The following is a 25071-nucleotide window of genomic DNA, read 5'->3' on the forward strand; positions in this document are numbered from 1 at the left end:
TGTGTGCCGAGATTAGTTAATACAAACGATAACAAACACAATAAATGTGATTAGAAAAAAATCATCGGAACGTTTAAACAAATGTTTATAAAGCTATCCGTCATTAACCGTCTATATTCGGAGCACAATATGTTCGAGTTATCTATATTTTTTTTTTCGAGTAATCGAGGTTTAAGACTTATCAAAGTTCCACTGTATATATATATTTATAATTCATTTATTATTTGTACTATAACTCCCTAAATCACCACAAACTCATTTTAAAAGTGTAGGTAATTTTTGTTGTTTTATTAATACTTTGTATTAATCTTATATAAAAAAAAAAGAAGAATTTTGATGAAATTAACAACAAATTTGTTAAAAAAGAATAAGTTTTATAATACAAATTTTAACACAAGTTTGTCAAAAAATATATAGTACTTTGAAGCATAGATACTTCATAATGTAATACAATTTGTAACATTTTCTTTTCTTTGAACATAGGAATATTTTCATTTTCATATTACACGTGATAACAATAAGTTTATAATTTATATCACAAAATATAATTTTAATAAATAATAAATAGGTATTCTACTCACTTTTTAATAATTTTAATTTAAATTTCTACAAAAAAAAAAATCTACATATTACAATTGGCCAACTATTTTACCAAAATGTTTTCATCAAATTACTTGTGTATATATAAAATATACAAAGTAACTAAATTTCCAAAATGAAAAAAGAATATAATGGGAATAAATATGTATACAAATTTAATACAAGGAAACGATATTCATTACAAAAATTATATTGGTAATGTCTGGTCCAGAAACTCTTTCAATTTAAGCATTGCTTTCATCCTGTGAGAAATAAGGTTTTTTTGTTCTTTAGACATTTCTGCATATGTCATCTCGTACCCATCCGGCTTAAAACACGAATCCCAACCAAAAGTTTCGATCGAAGAAGGTTCAACAATTGTGCCATTTGTTTCTCCGTTGAATATTGTCACTTTACCTTGTTTATCAACGTAAGCAACAGTGGTAACAGCGATGGCAGTTTTGTCTTCGAACCCTTGGAGCATACGATATAAGCCCATTGGACCGACTGGTTTGAGAAACCATTTGACATACGGACCTAAACAGAATCATTAATAGTAGTATACACACAAGAGTACAAAAATACCTACCCGGAAGTCCACCAAGAGCGTTGAAGCACAGACTAGTGTCTTCTACTATGCACGGGCCTTTAATAATTTTAAAGGCCTCGTTTGCTTTCAACGTACAAATTTCTTCACGTTCACCTTGGTGCTCGGGTAGATCGATGTTTATGTTGGTCAACTGCAACAATAATTACATGGTTCGAGAAGAATGTGACGGGAATCGACAGCGTACACAGATGAAATATGTAGCAGGTATTAGATAAGATGAAAACGCTCACGTGGAAAGGAACGGGGGAACCTTCATAGAATTTCTTGAATAGCTGAACAACTTCTTCCAGCTTTTTCACATTGCCCGTCACGAAAACAATGACGTTTTTCGACATTTCGGCACACCCACGGGTGAGTTATATCGCCGTAAACGTTGGCCCGAAGCGAAAGATTACGGTCCGCGGAATAACGCGGCTTAATTTACCGGTGTATTCAATCGATAATTAACGAATTCGCCCGGACTCACCTGTCGCGCGGACGTGTTCGTGAGCGCGCTCGAGCGATGCAAAACGTTTCGGTGCAGAGCACTGGTTGTGGACATTTGTTACGATACGGTATTGCGTTGCGAACGTTTTCCGCGTTCGACGCTGGTTGTTGATTACGAACCAATAATGTTTCAGCGATGATAATATGTGATAACGGTAGCTATAAGTATTGTAGAGATAGCCGGTAAGTATGCGTGCTACTGCGAACACTGTTATTGAGAACTTCGAACGTATGTCCAGGTGCTAGTGTGTCTGCGAAGAGATCGTTTTGGTGCCAAGACGAGTTCTGTCATTATGTACTAACATTCTCGTCGACGGTAAATTGATAAATCTTGTGGCGCGTATCGCTACGAGTCGAACGAAGTTTTCGTTTCCGACATGCCTACTGAGAACTGTGACTTGCGGTTCGTCGTCAAGTGTTATGTCACGTCTCCCGTAGTTAGATAAAAATAGCTTGGAATTAGTACTATAATCACCCTGCTTGCAGACTAAGCAGTACTGATGTACGGTCAATCGGTTGACATGCAACACAAATTTGGCGCGGTCGGTAAAATACTCAAAACGAAGGCAATTCCACATTGGAACCACCGAGAAGCTGAAAAATTTCTAGTCCTTCAACTTCTCGACTTCAATTGACTAGTCTGATACTCCATCGGACCATTCAGTCACCAGTTGTCAAAATGTCTTCAATCAACACTTGTTTGACAGTTATTATCAATTATGCTAAAATATATAAAATAAAAATATTTTTTTGAATACTGATGGGGAAACTGGTACATCTCCATTAAAATTAGCTACTTTAATGAATAAAGGGAACCCTAATGAAAAAAAAATAAAAAAGTTAGTCTCAAAAAGAAAAATGAAATTGAAATTCTTGATTAAATATAACTGGTTATGGGAACACTCTGTTCAATGAAATGAAAAATATTAAATATTGTATTATTAAATATTATAATAATAAATTGTCAATCAATTATAAACAATATGAACACAATATTGTATTAAGTTAGTAATCATTTAGTTAATAACTATAAAAAAAAATGTATGGTTCATTTTTAAAATGTCATTGTTTCACCCTGAAATTTTTTATTTGGATGTTAGGTGTAATTGAATATGTATCATTATAATTCTTTACACGTATTTGATAATTACTTTATAATAACTACTATGTTAAAATAAGCCACATGCGAATTACAAAAAAATAGTATGGAAAAGCTATAGATTGCAAAACAACACCATCATCAACCGAATATTTCAATCAAGGAAAAGGTTAACCAATTGATGAAAAAACAATTAACTAACGAGGACATGATCAATCAGCATTTATAAGAGCTTCGGTTTAGCACCAATTTTAGACATATCCAGCTGTACAATTTATAAGCTTATATCTGTTATTATCATTTTACTTTGTCTAAAAAGATGTTTGTATGATTGTGTGATTGTATGTGGATGTTAAATTAAAAGTGTTAATAAACACAACTCGAAATTCTACATAAGTATCAAATAAAAGTTAATTTAAACTAGTAACTTAGTAGGTTTTGTAATGTGTTTATAACGCCATATATTATTTGATTTATATTTTCTAAATGATTTTTAATAATCTGGAAAGTCAATAGATGTGGGTGATTATTGAAATGAATTGATAAATAATTTAAATTATTTCTATGGGCTATAATATATAGCTTATGTTAATAATATAGTCTCTATATTATCAACATGAGCTCAATATTATCTGCAGTATAACCATAGAAATAATTTTTGTAGTATAAAATAATATATTTGTCAAATTTTCTAAAATTCTAAACAATAGTACAAATAATGTAAAATTTGCTTTTAAGATTAATTATAATTTAATCAAAAATAATAGAACTAATAAATTCTCAACAAATTCCCTTGTTTTTGAAAATGCTGGTATATATAAAATTTAATTTAATTGTAATACATTTTATATTGCTAAGATAAATATAAGTTATAAAATAAGATATAATATACATAGACTTGTTTGAAATAAATTAAAAAAAATGATTACTACTAATTCAAATTTCAGTAAACATATTTTAAAAAATAACCATAGTATACATTTTGATTTTAATACAGACTTATAAATATTAAATACCCGAAATAACATTTACATTAATTCAATTTTGAAAGAGTTACACTACCAAAATAAAATATATAATATTAATTTTTTTATTAATAATATATCAATAAAATAATCGTTACAATATTTTGAATGTTCAAACAGATTTTAAAATAATATCTTATATCAATACACTTTAGATAATAATAAATAATAGCCAAAGTATTTATTTGTCTTAATGTATCCATCTTATAAGAATTCATTTTGAATAATTTCTTCTATTAATATAAATTATTCCTATGTGAAACGACTAATTTTTCCAATGGTGCAGGAGCTATTTTTCACGAGGGACAAAACATAAGAAAAACTTATTAACTCTAATAAATTTATTTGTGATTGATAACAGAAAACTTTTCTTAATATATTTAATTTTTAATGTTGGTATAAGAAGTATATTATAATATAATAATTATACAAATGTATTAATATTATTTTAATATAAATACATTATATTTATACATTTATAAATCTAAATAAAACATAAAATACATTGACATATTGGTGATTTTTTAATAGGTTATTTGTATAATGAAGTCTTTTTGGATGATCCTAGTGTCGTCAAGTGGTTTCAATAAACATATTTCAGCATGTAAATGGATAGTGTTTAATATCTTATCAAACTTTTTATTAGTTCTGAATAATAGTAATGTTTTCTTCAATGTATCTACAGCTTTAATGGATTGAGATACACAAAATTAAGGATTTTGTAACACTTTTGCCAAATGTTCTACTGGATCATAGTAGTTTGCTAAAAAAAAAAAAATATTGTTTTCAGTTTTTTAAATTTGTTTACATATTCTCTTAATGTTGATTTTCCATCTGTTATAGAAACATTCCCTGAAATTATTTTATCTAATATTTTTTGAGCTCAGCTACAGTTATCTTAAAATATTGTTAAACTTTTAACCCTTATAGATCATCTACTTGGACAAAATGAAAGTAGATTTTGTTTTAAACCACCACATTCAGAGTACCTTTTACATGACTAATATTATGTTTTCATACTTTTTCTCTTATCAGATACAAGAATAGTAATTGATATATCTGACCATAGTGAAGTTATCACACATACCATATTTTTTTTGTACAATTTCTTGTAATGCTAAATCAAATGAATGATTATTTGAGTGTTCAAAACGATTTTTTGGTTGATTATTTTAAATTTCCAAGACATATTGACAACTCCATCAAAATAGAGGTCTATTAAATTTGATGTAGATAAAATGAATCATGATAATATATCTTTTATTGTATTAAAAATTATTAACACTTCACTATCAGATGTATAATATAAACCAGTAAATAGGTTTATTATAAATTTCAAAATTTGAATCTACATAGCGAATGCATAAGAAAAATTACACTGGAGAAAAAATATCAGTAGTTAAATCAGTAATTATAGAGAAATATTCTAATTTTTTTATTAATTTCACAAGTTCACGTTGTACTTTTAATGATATTATTTTAAATGCCTAGTTCAATCAGAATATCTGAACTAAATCAGTTATTTTTCTATTGTACCCAATATCTTAAATATGGAACATTTAGACATCTATCTTCTAATAAAGAAATAAAATTTCCATTATTATTAGAATGACCTCTTATACTTATTCTTATATGACTAAGGCAGCGATTACTAAACTGTGTTCCGCGGAGCTTTTAGGGCTCTGTTCGTTTTAGGTACCTACCATAGAAAATTTAAAAACGTAACAACTACTGGTCGTTATTTAAAACAACGAGTGTACCTATATATTTTTACAATACTCCGTCACTTAAATATAATTCACCGATACGTATACAAACAATATTAATATCTTGATAGGAAAATATAATTTTTTAATTTTAGATAATACGCATTTCCATTCCTAGCCAGATATATTTATATAAATATAATGTTAAATGTACACTATCTCGTTTTGAGTTTTCTCCCAGAGGCTAATATGTACATATATACTTTTTTGTATTGCACACTTTTTGTTATACTACCCTTTTGAACGTTAACAGTAATGAGACCCACAGTTAAAATAGTTGGCATTTTAAATTTAAAACAAATATAACTATATTATTTGTGTTTTTTTTTTTTTTTTTATTACAAAGTATAGGTACTTTAAGTACCGTACTTACATTTATAATCCAGTTACAGTTTTAATAAATGGCTACTTTAAATAACCTGACTCACAGTCTTTTAATTGTGAATCCGTCTCTGTGTTGATTCATTAATTCATGTAAAACCGATTTTCTAATCTACTTTATCGATGACCAGTAGAGTAAAGAATCGCGTTTTAACATTATTTTAAAATTGATTTTAGTAGTTTTTAATATATCATTGAAATTGTCTGTATAAAACCGCATAACAGATAATATGTAATAAGTGTCCTGTTATTTTTTAAATTTTTATATGTAATCATGGTTTTAGATCATATTTTTAAACGTAGCTACATATAGATATAATTGCATTTTCAGATTTTGGTTAAAAATTGTTATACTCATTATATAATAAGACCTCGCTAATCTGACACTTTTTTAATCTGCCGGCTTGGCAGCACTAACTAACAAGGGTCCACGATACTTGGGTTGGAGTTTTGTTGACATGCCAGTCGATACTGCAGGTGTCCTTAAGAATACGAGGTCGACTACTGTCAATCGTCTTTCGAAGTGATATCGGTTATGTTGAGTGACCCATTTTTGTTGAGCAATCCGAATTCGCTCACGCCCTCCTCCCTCCATTTATCTATAGGTTGCCGTTCTGTCTCAATATCAGTCAAACTAGCCACTCAACCATTCGTCAGAATTGGAGTAAATCCATGGAGTAACTGAAAGGGGATATATCCAGTTGTACTGTTGACGGCGGTGTACATTACTAGTTCGATGTGTGGTAACTGACGGTCCCGATAACGCTTTGTGGGACATGACGTCATTATAGCTGACACAAGCGTGTCGTTCACTCGCTCTACCTGGTCATTCGCTCTGGGGTGACGTACCGCCGTTACATAGTGGATGATACCAAGTTGGACACAATACCTCCGAAAGCTACCCGACGTGAATGCCTTCCCCGATCACTTATAAGGCGTTTCATCAACCCGTATTGATCATGGAGTTTGTCCAAACTTGCTATAACTCCCGCCGTGGATGTATTTTTTACTGCATACATTTTTACGAACTTAGTGAGATCATCTATTAACACAAAGATGAATGAATTACCACGTTCTGATGTAGTAAATGGCCCTAAATGATCTACGTGTACTGTCTCAAATGGTCGTTTTCCCGGCTCGATTGGATGCAGAAATCCTGGTCCAGGATCTCTGGGTACCTTAGATACTGCGCAAGGTATGCACATGCTTATATGCTGTCGTACATAACACTTCATCTTGGGAAAATAATATGAGTTCATTATTCTCGCACAAGTATGATCCAGTGCAAAGTGACCCGCTTGGTCATGGTTTTGAATCACAAGACTCTTTGGCATCGCTCGCGGCGCGAACCACAGTCTTCTCTCTCCGCTGGGGTCCTCAGTCGTCGATGCACGAGACCGTTTACCAAAACATAATTTTGTTTAATTTGTTTATCCGGGTTTCCTCCTGTCAAGGTTCTTATGATTTGCCGTATATCCGCATCGTTGTGTTGCATAGCTTGCACCAGTTGCTTCGCAGGGTTTAAGTCAAAGCTCATTAGCACTTCCAGCCTCCGGTTGACAATGTCATTAAACGCATTGTTATTTTCTTTAGTGAGAGCTCGGCTAAGTGCATCGATTTTGATGATATCATTATTGAGTTCGCTGAGCTCAAAGCCCGCAAAATAAAATTTTAACTTAAAAAAATATATTAAATATAAATTAAAATATAGGTACTTGTTTTTTCTTTTTTAATTTAAATAATATTGTAATAAAAAAAATAAAATAGACTAATAAAATAAAAATGTTGAAATGCTTATGAATCTTGAATTTGAATTAGTATAATGAAAAAACAAATATTATTCCTAAAATTGTTTTATATATATATAAATAGTAAATTGTATTTTTGGAAGTTTTATAAAGGGCCGGAACAACCATTTAGTCTAGGGGCCCGAAATTGTATGGGGGGGGGGCTGTGAGTACAGTATAATTAAAATTATAATAAAATCGCCCAAGACAAACTTTTCCGTTACAAAGAAGTTCCTATTCTAAGGAGATGAAAAAAAAATAAATATTTTAATTACATTCAAAACTGAATTTTTTCGTACATAATATATGTATATGTATGAATTATTTCAAAACCAAAATGATTTTTTGATTCACACCTACTAAATAAATTATTATTTTTCAATTTATAATTTAGGAAGATCATTTTTTATGTTTGTTTCTGATGATTATGGGTGCTACATTCTCGAGTTTCTGTTCTTAATTCCTATAACTCAGCATTTAAAACAACAGTTGAAAACTTTATTAGTGATTTCAAGAATCTATAAATTTTAATTTTTAATAAATTTTAAAATCATATATTTCCATCTTATTGTGAGGTAGGTATGTTAGTAGAAGGTTCTAGCAAATCACATGATTATAACATTTCTCCTGTCCAAAAATATTAAAAATATTAAATACCTATGTCACTTTAAAGACACTATACATCTATATTGTTATGTCTATATTATAGTAACTTAATGATTATTGAAATCAAATAATATTGTTCTTATGAAATTATTTTTAAACATGTCGATTCGTGTAACACTTGAGACAAAAGAAGAAGTCAATAAAATTATCAATTGGCCATAAAACCGCTAGTTAAAGGCTTTTAACTTGTCTTAAAATATAGTAGATTTATAAACAGTATATTTTATTTAACTGAAATATATTTTGAATGATTTTAACATACCTATATGTAATTACTCGGTTTATTGGATGTAATAGGAATTTATATTGCTTTGTTATGCATTAGAATTGTTTTAGAACAAATTATCGTAAGTCAATAATCAATGGCAATCGTTCATAAAAGTGGCTTAGCTATTAAGATAAATATGAATTGTTTATTTGCGAGTTAACTAAAGTTCTATTATTATTCTTTATCAATAATTTCTAAACAAAATTGATGCGTTTCAAACCAGCAGCTAAGCCGAAAAATCATTTTTTCTGGAGAGCAACGTTAAATGAGTATTCTTATCATATAAAAATGCCTTTTTTATGTTCTAAAGTTCTAAAACATAATGGTTTATGAAAGTGTATTTAATTTAATATACAATGAAAACTGCCTAAAACGGCATGGAAATCGCATGGGACCAACAAAAAATTCCGCTTTAAGCAATTTTCTGCTTTATTCAATAAAACGGAAAAATTCCGGATTATTCAACTATCTTTTTATATTCATATCAATCAGTTGATATTTTTCATAGACACTTATATTTTAACATTTTAATATTTAATACAATTGATAAAATTAAAAGTGTACGTACGACTGTTGGTGTATGACTATATCACAGTTACAAAGAAGAAAGTTCGTATCGTTTATGTGATAATATGCATTGTATACATATATTGTACGAATATGTATAGAAAATTTTTATCTTCTTTATCTATTTCTATTTAACGATGTACATACAACAATGTACATATCTATATTTTATACCTTATTTTTGGTTTATAGTACTCACGCGCGTGTCATTTTTCCGGTTTACGCAAGGTTTTTACTTGCATAGGACTTACAAAATCGTTCGGTTTCCGCGTTAAGAAGGTTCCGTTTTATTGAGTTTCAGCGTCTATATAAAACTGTAGGAACGTGCCGGGACCATAGAAAAATTCCATATTGGATAATTTTCCGTTTTATTCAGGGTCCTATATTATTTCGAGTAATATCTCGATTATCAAAATAATAATTCGATTATAAACTCGAGAGATTATTTCGAGTGATATCTCGTTTATTTTAAAAATAATCAATATTTGAACTCGAAATGTATATCGAATGAAAAAACATTTCTTATGATTTTCATGGAACGAAGGAGGGAGGGAGGAATACTATTTTTAATCTTCATAATCGAATAAGTAAATACTAGTTGTTGATTTTGAGTCTGTATTTTCAACTCGTACTATATACTCGTGGGACTGGTCGTTAGACAAATATTGATAGGTATATGGTTATTCTTAGTTATTTATATTTTAAAGTTTGACATAAATTTATAGCTATAATTTTTGAATTACTCAACTACAAAACAACAAAAATTTCTCAGAACGTTTATCTCGATTATTAATATTTCAATTGAACATTTTAAATTATTATTTCGAGACATTTCGCGATTATAAAAATGTCTGGATTACTAATATTTCAATTATTGAAATCATTCGATTACTCATGAGTTCAGTAATCGAATTTTGAAATGTTTTGAATTAATGTCTGGTAATTGATTTAGTACATTTTAAAATCTGAAAAATGGTACACATATGACATTACAATTTTCAATGTAGTACATATTTATGATTATATGTATTTATTAGTTAATTACCTATCTACTTTAGTCCTGAAAAGGCTAAACTACTGAGTTCTGATTCTCTCATTGGTTATGAACTTATAAAAGATCAATAAGGTGTGAAATGTGAAATTTTTAAATTTCAATTATGATGGTCAAGCCGGCTATCACCTTATCTGATGTTTTTATTTTTTAATTTGTGATAGTTTTGTTTTTAGTCATTTCTACATTCTAACTCGGTTGTATAAATAAATACAGACATGTGGCAATGCGATGTATGTTTATAAATGAAACAATATACACGTTTATTATTTTTATCAAAAATACTTTTATTCATAGGCACGTTGTAAATAAATTCTGCTACCGCAAATCACCATTTTACTGTTTATTATTAAAAGGGACATGTTGACGATTTTTGATTGGATTTTTCCAAATATAATTGTTTAACAATCTTGTAAGCCAAAGCCATAAACAGCATTTTAGCAGTTAACAGTTGACAATCGTATATTTCGTTATTTTTCGATAATTTCAAAAGTATTAAATTTCAGAAGTATTTTCTTAATTTATTTAAATATGAGACCGAGCTGTAAACAACGTTCCGTTGTATGGGATCATTTTGAAAAACATACTAATAATAGAACTATTAAGTGTCAAATATGTAAAAAGGATTATAAATATTACGGAACACGACAAAAATTTAAAAGGTAGGTACTTAAAAATTATAATTTTTTAATAAGGGTTTCGAGAACTTTTAAATTAGGTACACGGAATTATTTATTTGTTTACCCTTTCTCTTTGGAATTATTTGAAAGAGCTTAGCTTATTAATTTAAATTTTAAATAACTGCATTTCACATATTTTATAGAAATGCCTTTCCATGTTCCGTGCGTTTTCTTGAAAATAAGACTATTATTTATTATATGTATTTTATAATATTAAGCTGTAATAAATACTAATTTCACAATTTTTGTATCTTTTTAAATTTATAATATAAAATTTAAAACGAATACACCCAACTCAATCCGATCACTCATAATGAAGATGATCTAGATAACCAATTAATACAGACTACCGAAAATACGTTTAATCCCTCAACTTCAGCAATTTCTTCTAATTTATCATCTAAACATTTAATTTCGTCACAATTTATAGGATATACGTAGTTATACTCTCAGACATTGTGCACTTAATATTGCATAACTTGTCAACATGCAATAAATGTTGGTCAACGTATAATTTTGTGCACGCTGATTATCACATTGTAATGGCACGACGGCAAATATTAACTTTACATATTTATACGCTCAATCTAATGGTACACATTTTTTGTAGTGTTCAATGAGGAAAATAATTTAGTTCAATAAATAAAGTATTTATAGTATATTATCAGCTGGACAGAATTAGACTTTTTAATACTTGTATAGGCAATGTGTATGTTATAAATATGATTAATGTTGATATACTTTGTAACTTTGAACCAAATAATCATTTCAACAAATATTGTGCTTGGATAAACGTTTAAATTATATATTTAGGTACCTATTCGTTTTATCTAAATGATGAATTGATAACGTGAATTTGACGAAAAATAACATTTTATAAATACTTTTTATATCTTATATATTATGCGCTACAAACATTTTACAAATTAAAAAAAAAAACTTTATTTATAGGTGGTCATCGGGGGGGGGGGGGGGGGAGAAGGAGAGCTTCGCCCTCCAAAATATGTCAATAAACCCCCAAAATTCGAAACTTTATTCGATGTTATAGTTTTCTCAGAAAACCAAACATTATTCCCTAATTTGCAAATAACTATTTACAATAGTATTAACGATACCAATTATTAAAAATTATAGAACGAAATCTATTTTTCTTTTGGTTTTTGAAAACATGTCGATACATAGTTGTTGTAGAAAAAATATAATTTTTAACATTGCTTGACATATACATAACATTATAACTTTTCGTTTTGTTTCTTGATATTTGGGGGAGGCCTTCGCTTTCATGGCCTTTACTTGTATCCGCGCCTGTTTTGTGCGCCACTGCATTAGGTAGGTGAGTACACGAACAAGTCGAAAACGGTGGAAACAATTTTTTTTTTAAAAAATTGTAACTGTGTAAAATAAAAACCAACTCTATACGTTGACGATAAACGTTACTACATAACGCTCGGTAGTATTCCGCGGCTGACTATAACCATCTATAGATTCGCTAGTTTTTAGAAAGTGTGTGTACATATCTACTTCAGCTATGCGTCTTACTTTCATAGCTACCTACATGATATTATGTTTCGTATTACAGGCGACGATAGCGTAAGAAATATTAAAATTTTCCTCATAGGTGTACGGGTGGCATTAAAGCGGGTTTCCTTTCACTGCGATAGAACCGAAACGCCTGAAACCGCGATTAAAACAAAGTACTTTTGTTATTCAATGGCGCAGAGGTATAACATATTATAATATAGTATACGCGTGTATATGATTGTAATCCGAGATCTGCTCATACGGATTTTACACAACATATATACATTATTTATATACACGTGCATACGTGCCAACGCGTCAGCGCGTGCAATCGGTGTGAAATATCTGTCGGGAAATAAAACGTCTATACTTTACAGGCGTACGGAATAAACATCATCGATGCCAAACGTGGATTTAGAAATCCATTACCATCTTGTATCGACCAAAATCGAAAACGGCGAGATCGGACGTGTGCGGAAAACGTTCAAAACCATATTTGAAAAAACCACAAACATTCATATAATATATAATTCAATAATATATTATTTGATTCAAAACAATATACATAATATGTAACAATATATAATATTAATACATAACAATAAAAATATGTAAAACAAAAATAGTATTCTATTTTTTTTTGCATATTTTTCCAAATGTTATGGTTGTATATTTTAAATGCATTTTTTTGGGAATTTAAGAATATAATTGCATATTTAAGTACATTTTTTAACGTTTTTAAAAATTATTTAAATTGACGGGTAAATAAATGATAAATTATAGATCTTTATAATTGTACTTATCCCAAATATTTTTGAACTAAAGTTTGATAGAATTAAAAAACTCTTAACACTTATATTGTAAATTATTATGTAATACAAAAAATATATACAAATAATAACTAATAAAAATGAAATACTTATATTTATAAATTATAATGAATTTTTAATTTTTAATACTATTTTTTAAAATTTTTTTTAGTGCATAAACGCATACATATTACAGTAATTTTAATTGCATAAATATCCGAGCCTAATTAATTAATTTGTAAATTATAATAATTATCGACCTACAGTAGTCGAGATATTAATAAGATAAAAAAAAACATTAGTTAAACAGAATGTACCTACATTTAAATTCAACTTTTATAACAATAGGAAAATACAAATGTGTTAAAAAACAAGGTGTCTATTTTAAGGTTGTTGTAGTCTATAATACTGCTAACGATATTAGTTTATTAGTACTTCGATTATATTGTAGCTAGACGATTATAGTGTACGAACGAAGTTTTTATACGAACGCGGGTTAAACTATACATAAGTATATTATGTACGTGAGTCAACGAGGCAAGTGATTGTCAATAATAAACTTGTAAGTAAGACTGTATTTTTTGGGAAAAATAATTATTCGTTCCGTTATAGAGCACTACGACTTCTTTAATGATGAACACAATTAAAGTGTTATCTGCTGTTTTGTTACGGGGAAATGAAATAAAAATTATACACATTTTTCCTTAGACGAATTCAATATTTTTGAATTCACATCCAAGACGCGGGGCCTGCATAAGCGCGGGACCTGGTGCTGTCGCACCAGTTGCATCGTCCTTCCACCGTGTCTTGCAACGATTTTATTCAAGTCGAATCGTGCGCTTTAATGGCGACAGTGAAGCATTGTGGTCGTACGACGACGACCGCGAGAAAACGAGAAAATTGAATGCGAGGAAAAACGACTGTTCGTCGCATGAAAATCTTGCGCTCTTTTCGTAACATTCCGTTACCCGCCGGGTGGATATTGCGTCACGCATGTATTTTTACGTGGGCTACCGGCTAAAGCGGTGAGGCCGACAGATCAAACACGCGCGTTCGATGAATTCCGCGGAAGACAAGTTTTTTTTTTTCATTTTCATATATCCTTCCCCACCCGTTTCGTCATTGTCCACGTTGTCATTACTGGTTACTACTAGAGCACCTATGTGTGTATATATAAATGTATATTTTATATCAAAACTGTTTAGTTATTACCATTTATCTTTCGTATGTCCGCACGATGACCCAAACATGTCCTCCGTGACGCTTACCATTACAGCAACTGAGTGCAACAGGTGTGTTCTATATTTGTTGTTACTAGAGTGCATTGTATTTTTCTGCATTTCTACACTCCGCCCGAATGACACACGTCATGACTCACGAACTTACTCATTTGTGATTTCCTTGCGTTTCAAATTCTAGATTGTTTAACATTTTTATATGTCCAGTCCATTCCAAAGATAGCTATGTTGTAAACACGGACAATTACAGTCTTGTAAAGTATTCGAATACAAGTATTTGAATACATGTATTAAAATACTTTTTGAAGTATTTTTTGGTATTCTAAATACAATTTTTTTAAAGTATTTTTTAAGTATTTTGAATACTTTTTAAAAGTATTTTTAACAATTTGTAAATACTTGTATTTAAATACCACAAAGTTCGTTTTAATAATTGTATAATCATAATAATTCTCTATCCTAATAATTGTTCCTATTTCTAAGAATAATATTCGGTTATTATTGATGAATCTAATAAGTAATAAAATAATAAGATATTACTATAATATTACTAATTTTAAAACTGTTAAATTTCAAACCGTTTTAACGCTATCATATAAACGTAGTATATTATTACGATAGATATATTAGATAATGTAAAATTGTAAAATAAAATTTAAAAAAAATACTTGTATTTGTATTCAAATACTTAGTGAGTATTCGTGAAGTACATTTTTATAATAGTATTTTATAAGTATTTTTAATACTATTTTATTCGAATACTAGTATTAGTATTTTAATACTTTTTCAAAAGTATTTTTTACAAGACTGGACAATTATTATATATTATTATATATTATTGGATTGTCAGCACTTAAAGTGGTGAAAAAACGCAGTGAGTACTATTATCCCTACACTATTTTGAAATCTTTAATGTGATTATTAGTTATACAAGAGTGGTTAATATTCAATAGAAGTTAGTTATTGTTTGTATACAACACTGTTTTTCATACGGCTCATACGGTTTCTCAGTATTGGCTACGGTCGACCGACGACGAGGCGGAGTAAAAGATAATAAAACAAAACATTTTTAACTTTTTATAAACTTATGACTAATTTGAAGTTTTTAATGTTGGTGATTATTTTGATCAAACTTATGAATGTTCTAGTTAATGTTTTAGAGATATGTAAAGAAGACACTTATTAAGTGTTATTGGAGATATGGCGACCGAGTCCCTTTTCATTTTTCCTGCTCTAAGCCCTGTGGACACTACATACTTTTAATACTTCGGAATTTGTTTGATTTTACACTGTAATTATCATGTTTTTAGACATATGATTTATTAAATAAATCGAATTGTGATATATGAGACACAACGCATACCTTCGTACCTCTTATATTTTTCGTTAACTTCATGCTCGGTTTTACTCAATTTTAAACGCTCATTAGACTAACCTATATTAATTGGTTTCTAATAATTATTTCTTCAATTGCGTTTTTTTTAGCAAGGGAGAAAAAATTCAGTAAATGTCGACAATATAATGTTAAAATATGTTAAAATGAATGTTAAAATAATTACTTGAATTATTTAGGTATGCTTTTACAGTACTAGATAAAAGTTATTTTTAATGAGACCACCAATAAATTACAATTGTTAGGTAGGCATATTTTTTTCAAAAATCAAACCCGGTTAGGTAACTAGATTTATTTAATTTTAATAATTCTTATTTTATTTTTCGTGACGATTCGTGCTTAGTCAAACGCCAATATCGCGTAACATATTTTTGTTTATTTTTTTTTTCCAGGTTTACATTTTACCAGTTTAACAATGTTGTATTATTCAATATATTATGTATATAAAACCAAGATGTTAAACAAATACTTCAAATGTAATTGTTTTGATATTAAAATTGTTTTTGTTTGATAATCGTATTAAAAACCGCTGCGAATAGCATAGCCGATTTTACAATTTTTTGTGTACTCATTAGTATGATACGGCCTCCGTTATAATAATAAAAACGTAGTTTTAACATGTAATTGATTATAATGCGTTTTTCGATAATACGAGTATGGAGTACCTACTACGATAATAATATTAGGTCGTTGTAAATATGAAAACGAAAACAATCGGATGGAATAGACATCGAAAATAAAAACGAATGTTGTCGTTGGACTGCAGTCCACTATCAAATTTTGTAGCTAAAACATGCATGTCAGCGTAAAGGTGAGTTTCGAAAAAGGATTTTTATGTGAAACATTTTATACAGCGGGTAAGATCGGCCATTGGCGTGGCGATCCCTCTCCCTCAACGCGTTATGAATTTGCGTACTATAGGCTGTTTTCAGTACAGGGCAACAAATTAAAATTCGACCCACATTTGACCAATATTTATTTTTTTTGTAAAATTCATTTTAACTATAAATTAAGTGGTCAACAATACTACTTCACTATGCCGGAAGGAGTTAATATGTACGTTGCCTCATTTAATACGTTCAACGACGTCCGTAATTTCGGAGATTACAGCACAACGCGTTTATGCGATTAATAAATAGTTTCGATGTTTCACATCTGCCAAGCGTCCCGCGACGGTTAGGTTTTTTCCATAGAAATTAGTCCGCAGAACATTCTACTATGAAATTTGTTGAAACGGGTAACCGATATCTGACAAAATTAGTAAGCGGTTAGAAAACATCCGAAATTCAATCATTTACGTTCAGGCATTGTACAACGAGATCGAAACAGAACGACTACCATTTGGAGGATACCTATAGTGTTTTTATTTATTACAATATGTTATAAGGAAAAATGAAAAAAAAATCCCATTTTAGGGATCCCAATACAATATACTGATACAGCAACGGGCGAGATAAATAATCGTAGTGTAATCGGAACGCGTCACCTATTCGTAGACGAACATTAGTCTTCCGTCCGTAGAAATAAAGGCACCTATTAATAATTATTAACACGGTAACCGATTCGTTTCTACCGTAAGAATGCGCGGAACACCGGTAGAAAAAAAAAATCTGTTATCGAAAAATCGCGCGATAACATTTACGACCGACGTACGCGTATCTTGATATAACGCGGATAAGTGTAATTCGTAATTACACGACGATTGATTGATCATTATTTTAATATTTTTACGATAATGGTACGTACGTTTTCGACGCACGGTGCCAACCATCCCGACACGGTCGCCGGCCCCGGGCTCGGGTTGGTCACATTGGTCGGCGGCGGTGGCACCTGCCCGTTCGATTCTTCTCTTTTTTTTTTCTCTCTCTCTTCTCTTCACCGCTTCACGTTACCGTGTATTGCCGTGAGAGCGTCCGCGTTCCCCCCCCCCCCCTTCACCCGTCACCACCACCGCCACCGGACGCTTTCATTACTCACCTGCGCGCCGCCCCTCCGACCTTCGCCTTTCGCCCCGTCCCGCCGTCCCGTACCGATCGCTCCCCCACCTCGGCCGACTCGCGGATGTTTCGTGATTACAATATCATATCACTCACTCGCAGCACGTACACACGCACGCGCACCGAGTCGCACACAGTCACACTCGTCCTCGTATTGTTATTATCGTTGTTGTTATTGTTATTATTGTTGTTATATTCGTCGTTGGTCCGGTTCGGTGGTCCTGATATTGTCTTGCCCCGGGTGCACCAATCGTTGACCCTGCGTCGTGCCGTTTGCTTGCAGCTTGCAACGCCGACGGATGAAGGATCGCGTTCGCCTTGCCGCCGTCTTGACCCATGCTCGTCGTCCGTTCATGTCAACCGGCTTCGTTCGAATACTATGCATGTAACCGCCGTCGCAGTCAATCGTCTGCTCGAGACACAGGTAACGGCAGTTTATTGCGGTAACATTGTGACTTTATATGGTGTTGCCAGTGCTGTCGATTCTTTCGTACTGCTCATCAACAACGATTCCGTTCTACGGAATCGTTTTCGAACAAAGTCTTGTCGTCGCTAACGGTTTTTGTCCTATATTTCATAACTCGGAGCAGCCCCGTGCCTTCAATTCTCTCTCTAGACGCACTCTCAAGTGTTTCGATCCAGCCAGTCTATTGCGTTATCCATTCATTGGCCCGTTCACAACATTATGTTGCCTCAATAGGTTTTTATCTGAAAGTTAATATCCATCAGTCAACTAGTGCTTTTTGGTGTAAAACCTATTATTTTATCATATTTTTGTTTTCATTTTTTAATTTAGATTTATTCTAAAAAAAATATATATTATATTGTTTGAAATTTTTGAATATCAGGAAATTGATATTATCATTGTTTATTTAGTTGATGTTTTATGTTTCTACATCGGTTCAGAGTTCTGAGAGTTATAGTAGTATTATCATCAATAATATAAAATAATCTAATAATTTTTGATTTAATTGAAAAGTAATATTCTTCAAACTGCTGTACCCATGATTAATCAGTTTACATAATTTTATTGAACTAACTAAATAGCTTTTACTCTAGTGCAGTTTTCGGCAATCAGCGGTCTACAAGCCGGATGCGGCCTACACGTCTCTTTTATATTGCCTGCGTTAAATTCCAAAACTAGGAAATTTCATTGAATATCTTATCAGATTTTGTATTGTCTGGTTCGTAAACTCTTTTTAATTTGTGAATGTGGCCCAAGGATCCAAAAGGTCTACTATTGCTCTAGACCATACTATTTTATGACTTTTTAAATTAACCATGATTGTAAGCAATAAAATTTATTAATTAGTCCAGCAAATGTATGGTTTTTACTTTTTATTCAGGTAAAAGGTATAATATATTTCCAATTTTATAACATAGGTATATTTACTAACAAAGAATTTATAGTTATTATTTCCCTTTTTATTAATTTTATTATTTTTTTTTTTGCAATAACAAAGAACTTATAATTATTGCATTTACATAAGTTACATGAACTTTTGAAGTTCATTTGTTCCTCGATTTATTTTGACTATTTATTTATTCTGATCTTTTATTTTTTTAACCACCTAAGTGTTTTTATTTATTCTTAAAATTTAAAAATTTAAATACCGATGTATGTTTATTATGTTGATACATAAGTACATTATAAAAATTAAAACTTAAGTAATCACCCCACTAATCACAAGTGGAAACTCATGTATCTAAAATTATTTAATAATTATAAATTTCCCCCATAAATTACTTAATTGAAAATTTAACTATTAAATTAATTAGTTCTTATTAAATGTATTTACATTTAAAGTTGACTTTAGATAGGAGGCTACTAAAAATTGTACACATCATGATATATTGCTTTATTATTGTTATTAACATTTTTATAAGGCCATCAAATTAATATACAACAATCATTAATTGAAATAACAATTATAATAATATTTATGTACCTAAATAAATAAAATTAAAAAAATCATCAATCATTTTGAAATATTCAAGATAATAAATATTAAGGTATAAATTGTAATTTATTACTCATTGATTATATTTTATAAATTTTTTTATATTAAACAAATTATACTTAAACTGGTAGAGTTCTAATGAAATTAGATTTGACAGATTAATGATTCCTATTTATTTCAGTAAACATTTAATTAAAGCATAATCTTAAATATATATGTTGAATCATTATGTATAGTTCTTCTAATCTTATATACCAAGAATAATCAATAACATTGCTTAACGGTTAAATATATATATATATAATAACTTGATCAATATTAATGTTATCTGAGAAAAATATCCATCTGTTTATAATTGGTATAATACTTCACATGCAATTTAAGCGCTTTACAGCTTCTAATGAGTTTTAATATTTGTCTAAAATAATTTTAATAATATTTGAATTACTACCAGTATGTTTTTATTAATCTAACATTTTTACTGTGTATATTAACAATTTTTTTTTTTTTTTTTTGTAAATTTTAATAATGTGAATAAACTTATTTATTTTCATAAAATAAACAATGGTATAGTTATTTTTTGAAATGAATATTATTAAATCAAGAAATTTCATGAAATAAAATAATTAAACTCTAGTGATACATTTATAATAATATTTAAATTATTTCGTCCTATCTATAATTTTTAAATGTAACAAAATTCAATTAGCCAAAAAATATTCCAAGTTAATCAGTTTTGAATGTTTTTGTCCTTTAACAAAATCTGATATTAAGTGATTTGATGTCCATATTTTAATTGTTATTTTAGTAAATAACTTAATTAACAAATTGTAATAAAAATTCATATTTTTTCAGTGACATAATTATGGACAAACGTCAAAATTATAACTATTCATCAAGTACAAATGAAAAAACAAGTCCAGAAAAAAAAAATGAAAAATTATTACCAAATATTGGTTATGGGAAAATTTTAGTTAAAACTGAATCAAGAATCATGAACGACAGAGTATCTGATTCAATGAACTCCAGTAAACCGGCTGTATTAACTGATCAAGATATAAATAATTATATACTAAATTGTGTTTCAAATTTAAAAGTTAGTGATCAAAAATCTCCAACACATTCCAAATTATTCCCATTTAAATCAATAGATTTATCTAATCCTTCAGATAGATTGCAAAGTAATAACTCAATTGATAGCATGAATGGTACTAACAATTTACATTCCAGTATTGATCAAGGTAAATATCCTAGAAACAACATGGGATTAAAACCTGCATTATCAAGTCCTCCACCATACAGTACATCAATAAGTAATAGAAATTCACCAAGTCCTCGTGCTGGTATGGGATCTATAAGTCATGAATTAAAATCATCCCCTCTATATGAAAATGTTGATTTTTATAATGGTGGTCGCAGTTTAACTCAAACTCCTACTTATTACCATCAAAGACCTAGACCGGGTTCACATTCTAGTGGTGGATCTCAAGACTCTAGACATTCCAGTCCTAGAACTAGTATAGTTTCTTGTGAAGGTTCATCAGCATTGTATGAATCAACTTATCGTAAAGCTCAACCTCAAGTTCCAGTCAACTACCCCAAATATATTCCACCGATGGGAAAAGAAGTTCCGCCTTATGAAGCACCACCTGTATATGAAACTATATCAGAAACCAACAAAAATTCAAATTTTTATGAACCAGCCAAACCAGGGCCTCAAGTGTCTACTCAACCTATTGATCATATTAGCCGATATCCTGCTCAGCATGCTACACCATATATAAAACCTATACCTACTACAGTTCCACAAGGAATTAAAACATTTTCAGATTATTCAACTCAAACAAGTTCTCATAACATGAGATCGTATAGTTCAGCTAGTAATGTCAGTTTTTCTGAAGATCCAGTGATACCAAAGTCAACAACTATAGCATCACAAATGTGTGTAGTAGGGCAACCATCACTTGCTGAATCAAGATCTCAAAAACAACATAACACCATGCCCAAAATTTTTCAAACAGCATCAGCATATCAACAAGGATCACCAACACACCATGGTACATCAATAAACCATGGTACATCAACACAATCATCAACAATACCATCCTTACCCATGAAAATTAAACAACCAGCTAAAAATCTTTTACCATACAATGTTACTCCGCCACGGCCAATGGTAATTTAAATAATAAAAAACATTTGATTTATAAGTCAATTAAAATGTTTACTTAAATGTTAGAACTTCATAGTATTTTTTAACAACTACTGCCATAGTAATTTTGTAAAATATGTATAACTAAATAATTTGTATATATATAATTAGAAATGGTATTTTATAGCCCTAATTAATACATATTTTTAATTTTAGGGTCCAACAGAAGCTGAAAAGAAAATTGAAGAACTAACTAGACAGCTAGAAGAACAAATGGAAACTCAAGAAGTTGCTGTTGGAGGAGAATATTTTGGTTAATATTATTTATTTATTAATTTAAAGTAAAGTGTTTGAACGCTTTTACATAATTAAATATTTTTCATGTAGGAATATGTCACACTTGTGGAAATAAAGTAACTGGTGCTGGTCAAGCTTGTCAAGCAATGGGAAACTTGTATCATACTAATTGTTTCATATGTTGTGCTTGTGGTCGTGCTCTTCGTGGTAAAGCTTTCTATAATGTTTACGGAAGAGTATATTGCGAAGAAGATTACATGGTATTTATTATGAATAATTCAATGACAGTGAAATGTTTTATTGCTTACAATTCTTTTTTAATTAAACTTATATTTTTTATAATATTATAAAATAATATTAAGTAATATTTTAATTCACTCACCTCATTATAAAGTATTAAATATTTATATTTTCATAATTCTAGTATATAGGTTTTCAACAAACAGCTGAAAAATGCTCTATATGTGGACATTTAATTATGGAAATGATTTTACAAGCTATGGGGAAATCATTTCATCCTGGATGTTTTCGATGCTGTGTTTGCAATGGTTGTTTGGATGGAATACCATTTACAGTGGACATTGATAATAAAATATACTGTGTTGCTGATTACCATAGGTTTGTATTGTATTTTGAACATTTTATTGAGCTATATATAGTACTTTATTTTACTTATTATTTTATAAATGACTATATATACATATATATATATATTTAAAGTAAATCTGTGTACAATTTTTACAAAAGATGACCTAAATAAGAGAATTCTAAAATATATTTGTAGTTATTGATAATTGTGTTTCATGATAATACTCAGTTGTTTCTTCATTTTTTGAGCATGTTTATTGAATATTGTTTTAGTTAACATATGATTAGTGTAAAATCCTAATTTATTTTAATTTTCAGTACATAACTACGTTCGTGAGTTGTTTTTATAAGTTGTTTTTAAGCAATTTAACAACAATAAAATGACTTGTAGTTTAAATTAAATTAGATTATAGTATTATATGTAAATTGTATATCTTATATAAACTACCAACTAATGTTATGAATGTTTATAAATATGACTAGTGATATTAAATCCTGATAACAGTTGATTTATTGAAAAACTATTCGTATAATACAAGCTCTTAATTTTGTTTATTAATTATTAAAATAATCTATTGACTGATATTTGCAACAATTGAAGTAATATTATTGATTTATTAGGAATTACTTAACAACACTTGTGTTTTTTTTATGTATGCCTATCAGTTTTTTGTATTTTATATTTATTATCTAAAAATAATATTTATATTTACTTAATCAAGATACATCTTATATAATGATTTATACTTACTAAAAGAGTATTAGACTAATAATATATTGCTTATTTTAAAAACATATTTATTAGTAGAATATTTTAAATGTTAGGTGTTGTATACTTTTAATTTTTACAATTTCAAATTAGTTATAATCCATTTTGTTAGGTACTGAGCTGTATAAAGGTAGTTTTTATTTTAAATTAATATTTTATTAATTATTAACTGTATTAATTTTTCAATAGTATAATTAATTGTTTGTACTTAAAAATTTAAAATATTGTTTTTATTGTAACTTTATAGTATATTTTGTTGTTGTTGAATTATTATTAGAAAAAAAGAAAAAAATTAATCAACATTTTTATAGCATTTTTTTTTTAAACTTTTTAGAAAATATGCTCCAAAATGCGCTGCTTGTGGAAAAGGAATTACACCAGTCGAAGTATTAATTGTGATTACAATTACTGGTTTGTAAATTATATTTTGATTAATTCTTTATTTTAGGGCACCGAGGAAACTGTACGAGTTGTTTCAATGGATAAAGATTTTCATGTAGATTGTTTTATTTGTGAGGTTAGTATTTTAAAAAATAGTTTTTAAGAAATAATTTTTAAACAACTTAATTATGAACTATAGGAATGTGGAATGCAATTAACTGATGAACCAGATAAAAGATGTTATCCATTAGATTCTCATTTATTATGCAGATCTTGTCATATATCACATTTAAATGAAAATCAACCTGAACTAGAGGTAAAATAATTATATGACATGTTTTAAATTATGACAAGTATAATATTTCAAATTTATTTCAGAGTGTTTCTGCTACATATGAATATTTAGATTGAGAACTGAAGATTATTTGTCTATTTGCAACAAATGTCATGGAAGTCTATTTATATTATGAATTTTTTAGTGATTGGATATAAAAATTCGTTTTATATGTTTAAGATTTAATAATTTTTGAATTCACTACAGTGTGAAATTAATGTCAATGTTATAAAAATTATCAAATAAGTTGATTATACTAACCAATACTAACTTTAGATAATTAAATAAATATATATATTACGTAATTTTTATTTATATAATATATATTAAATTTATGTTGGGCTTTACTTATAATAATATTTTAAGTATGTAAAAATACCACATCCTATAGAAACCGGTATTTCAAATTTTAATATAGTATAGATTTAATAAAATAGACATTTTTTATAATTTATTTGATAAATTAATTATTTCTTTAATATATAGTATTATCATATTCATTTATACAAAAAAAAAAAAAAAAAAAATAGTTATAAGAAATTAAATTATAATTTTGGACATGATTATTTTTTTAAGAATTTTATCATGTCACAAAATATAATAAACAAATTGCAACTTTTCGTGATTATTAAAATATTGAGAATTGCATACTTTTTTCAAGTGACA

General features: G+C 29.1%; 2 protein-coding genes and 1 long non-coding RNA gene across 4 annotated transcripts; 2 read left to right on the forward strand and 1 right to left on the reverse strand.

Annotated features, from left to right (window-relative positions):
- Positions 1-738: 738 nt before the first annotated feature.
- Positions 739-1730, reverse strand: LOC112682508 (inosine triphosphate pyrophosphatase). The gene is made up of 3 exons (XM_025553132.1): positions 1420-1730; positions 1169-1319; positions 739-1116 (listed from the first exon to the last, which is right to left on the reverse strand). The coding sequence occupies exons 1-3, from the start codon at positions 1522-1524 to the stop codon at positions 788-790; spliced, it is 585 nt and encodes a 194-aa protein (XP_025408917.1). The 5' UTR covers positions 1525-1730; the 3' UTR covers positions 739-787.
- A 116-nt stretch (positions 1731-1846) lies between these two features.
- On the forward strand, positions 1847-3165 carry LOC112682509. Its single transcript, XR_003148530.1, has 2 exons — positions 1847-2092; positions 2162-3165. It is a non-coding gene; the product is annotated as an uncharacterized LOC112682509 (long non-coding RNA).
- A 14733-nt stretch (positions 3166-17898) lies between these two features.
- LOC112682515 (Wilms tumor protein 1-interacting protein) lies at positions 17899-24733 on the forward strand. Of its 2 annotated transcripts, none has more exons than XM_025553140.1 (9): positions 17899-18347; positions 20740-22060; positions 22253-22349; positions 22424-22593; positions 22758-22951; positions 24025-24085; positions 24139-24207; positions 24271-24387; positions 24450-24733. In XM_025553140.1, exons 2-9 carry the CDS (start codon positions 20750-20752, stop codon positions 24480-24482), a joined length of 2052 nt encoding a protein of 683 aa, XP_025408925.1. In that variant the 5' UTR covers positions 17899-18347; positions 20740-20749; the 3' UTR covers positions 24483-24733. The 2 variants fall into 2 exon arrangements, with proteins under 2 accessions (XP_025408925.1, XP_025408926.1); XM_025553141.1 differs by having other exon boundaries at positions 17900-18347; positions 24025-24076; positions 24450-24732.
- Positions 24734-25071: the final 338 nt, after the last annotated feature.

This window comes from Sipha flava, unplaced genomic scaffold (assembly GCF_003268045.1).
Source record: "Sipha flava isolate LNK unplaced genomic scaffold, YSA_version1 205_pilon_pilon, whole genome shotgun sequence".
NCBI lineage: Eukaryota > Metazoa > Arthropoda > Insecta > Hemiptera > Aphididae > Sipha > Sipha flava.

Bases quoted from the DNA above. Each gene is read 5' to 3' on its own strand.
- LOC112682508 (XM_025553132.1), bottom strand. From the start codon at position 1,524: ATGTCGAAAAACGTCATTGTTTTCGTGACGGGCAATGTGAAAAAGCTG. The intron at 1,320-1,419 runs GTGAGCGTTTTC...TTATTGTTGCAG, and splicing joins GTTCCCCCGTTCCTTTCCAC to TTGACCAACATAAACATCGA. The intron at 1,117-1,168 runs GTAGGTATTTTT...GATTCTGTTTAG, and splicing joins CGCTCTTGGTGGACTTCCGG to GTCCGTATGTCAAATGGTTT.
- LOC112682515 (XM_025553140.1), top strand. From the start codon at position 20,750: ATGGACAAACGTCAAAATTATAACTATTCATCAAGTACAAATGAAAAA. The intron at 22,061-22,252 runs GTAATTTAAATA...TTTTAATTTTAG, and splicing joins TTACTCCGCCACGGCCAATG to GGTCCAACAGAAGCTGAAAA. The intron at 24,208-24,270 runs GTTAGTATTTTA...TATGAACTATAG, and splicing joins TAGATTGTTTTATTTGTGAG to GAATGTGGAATGCAATTAAC.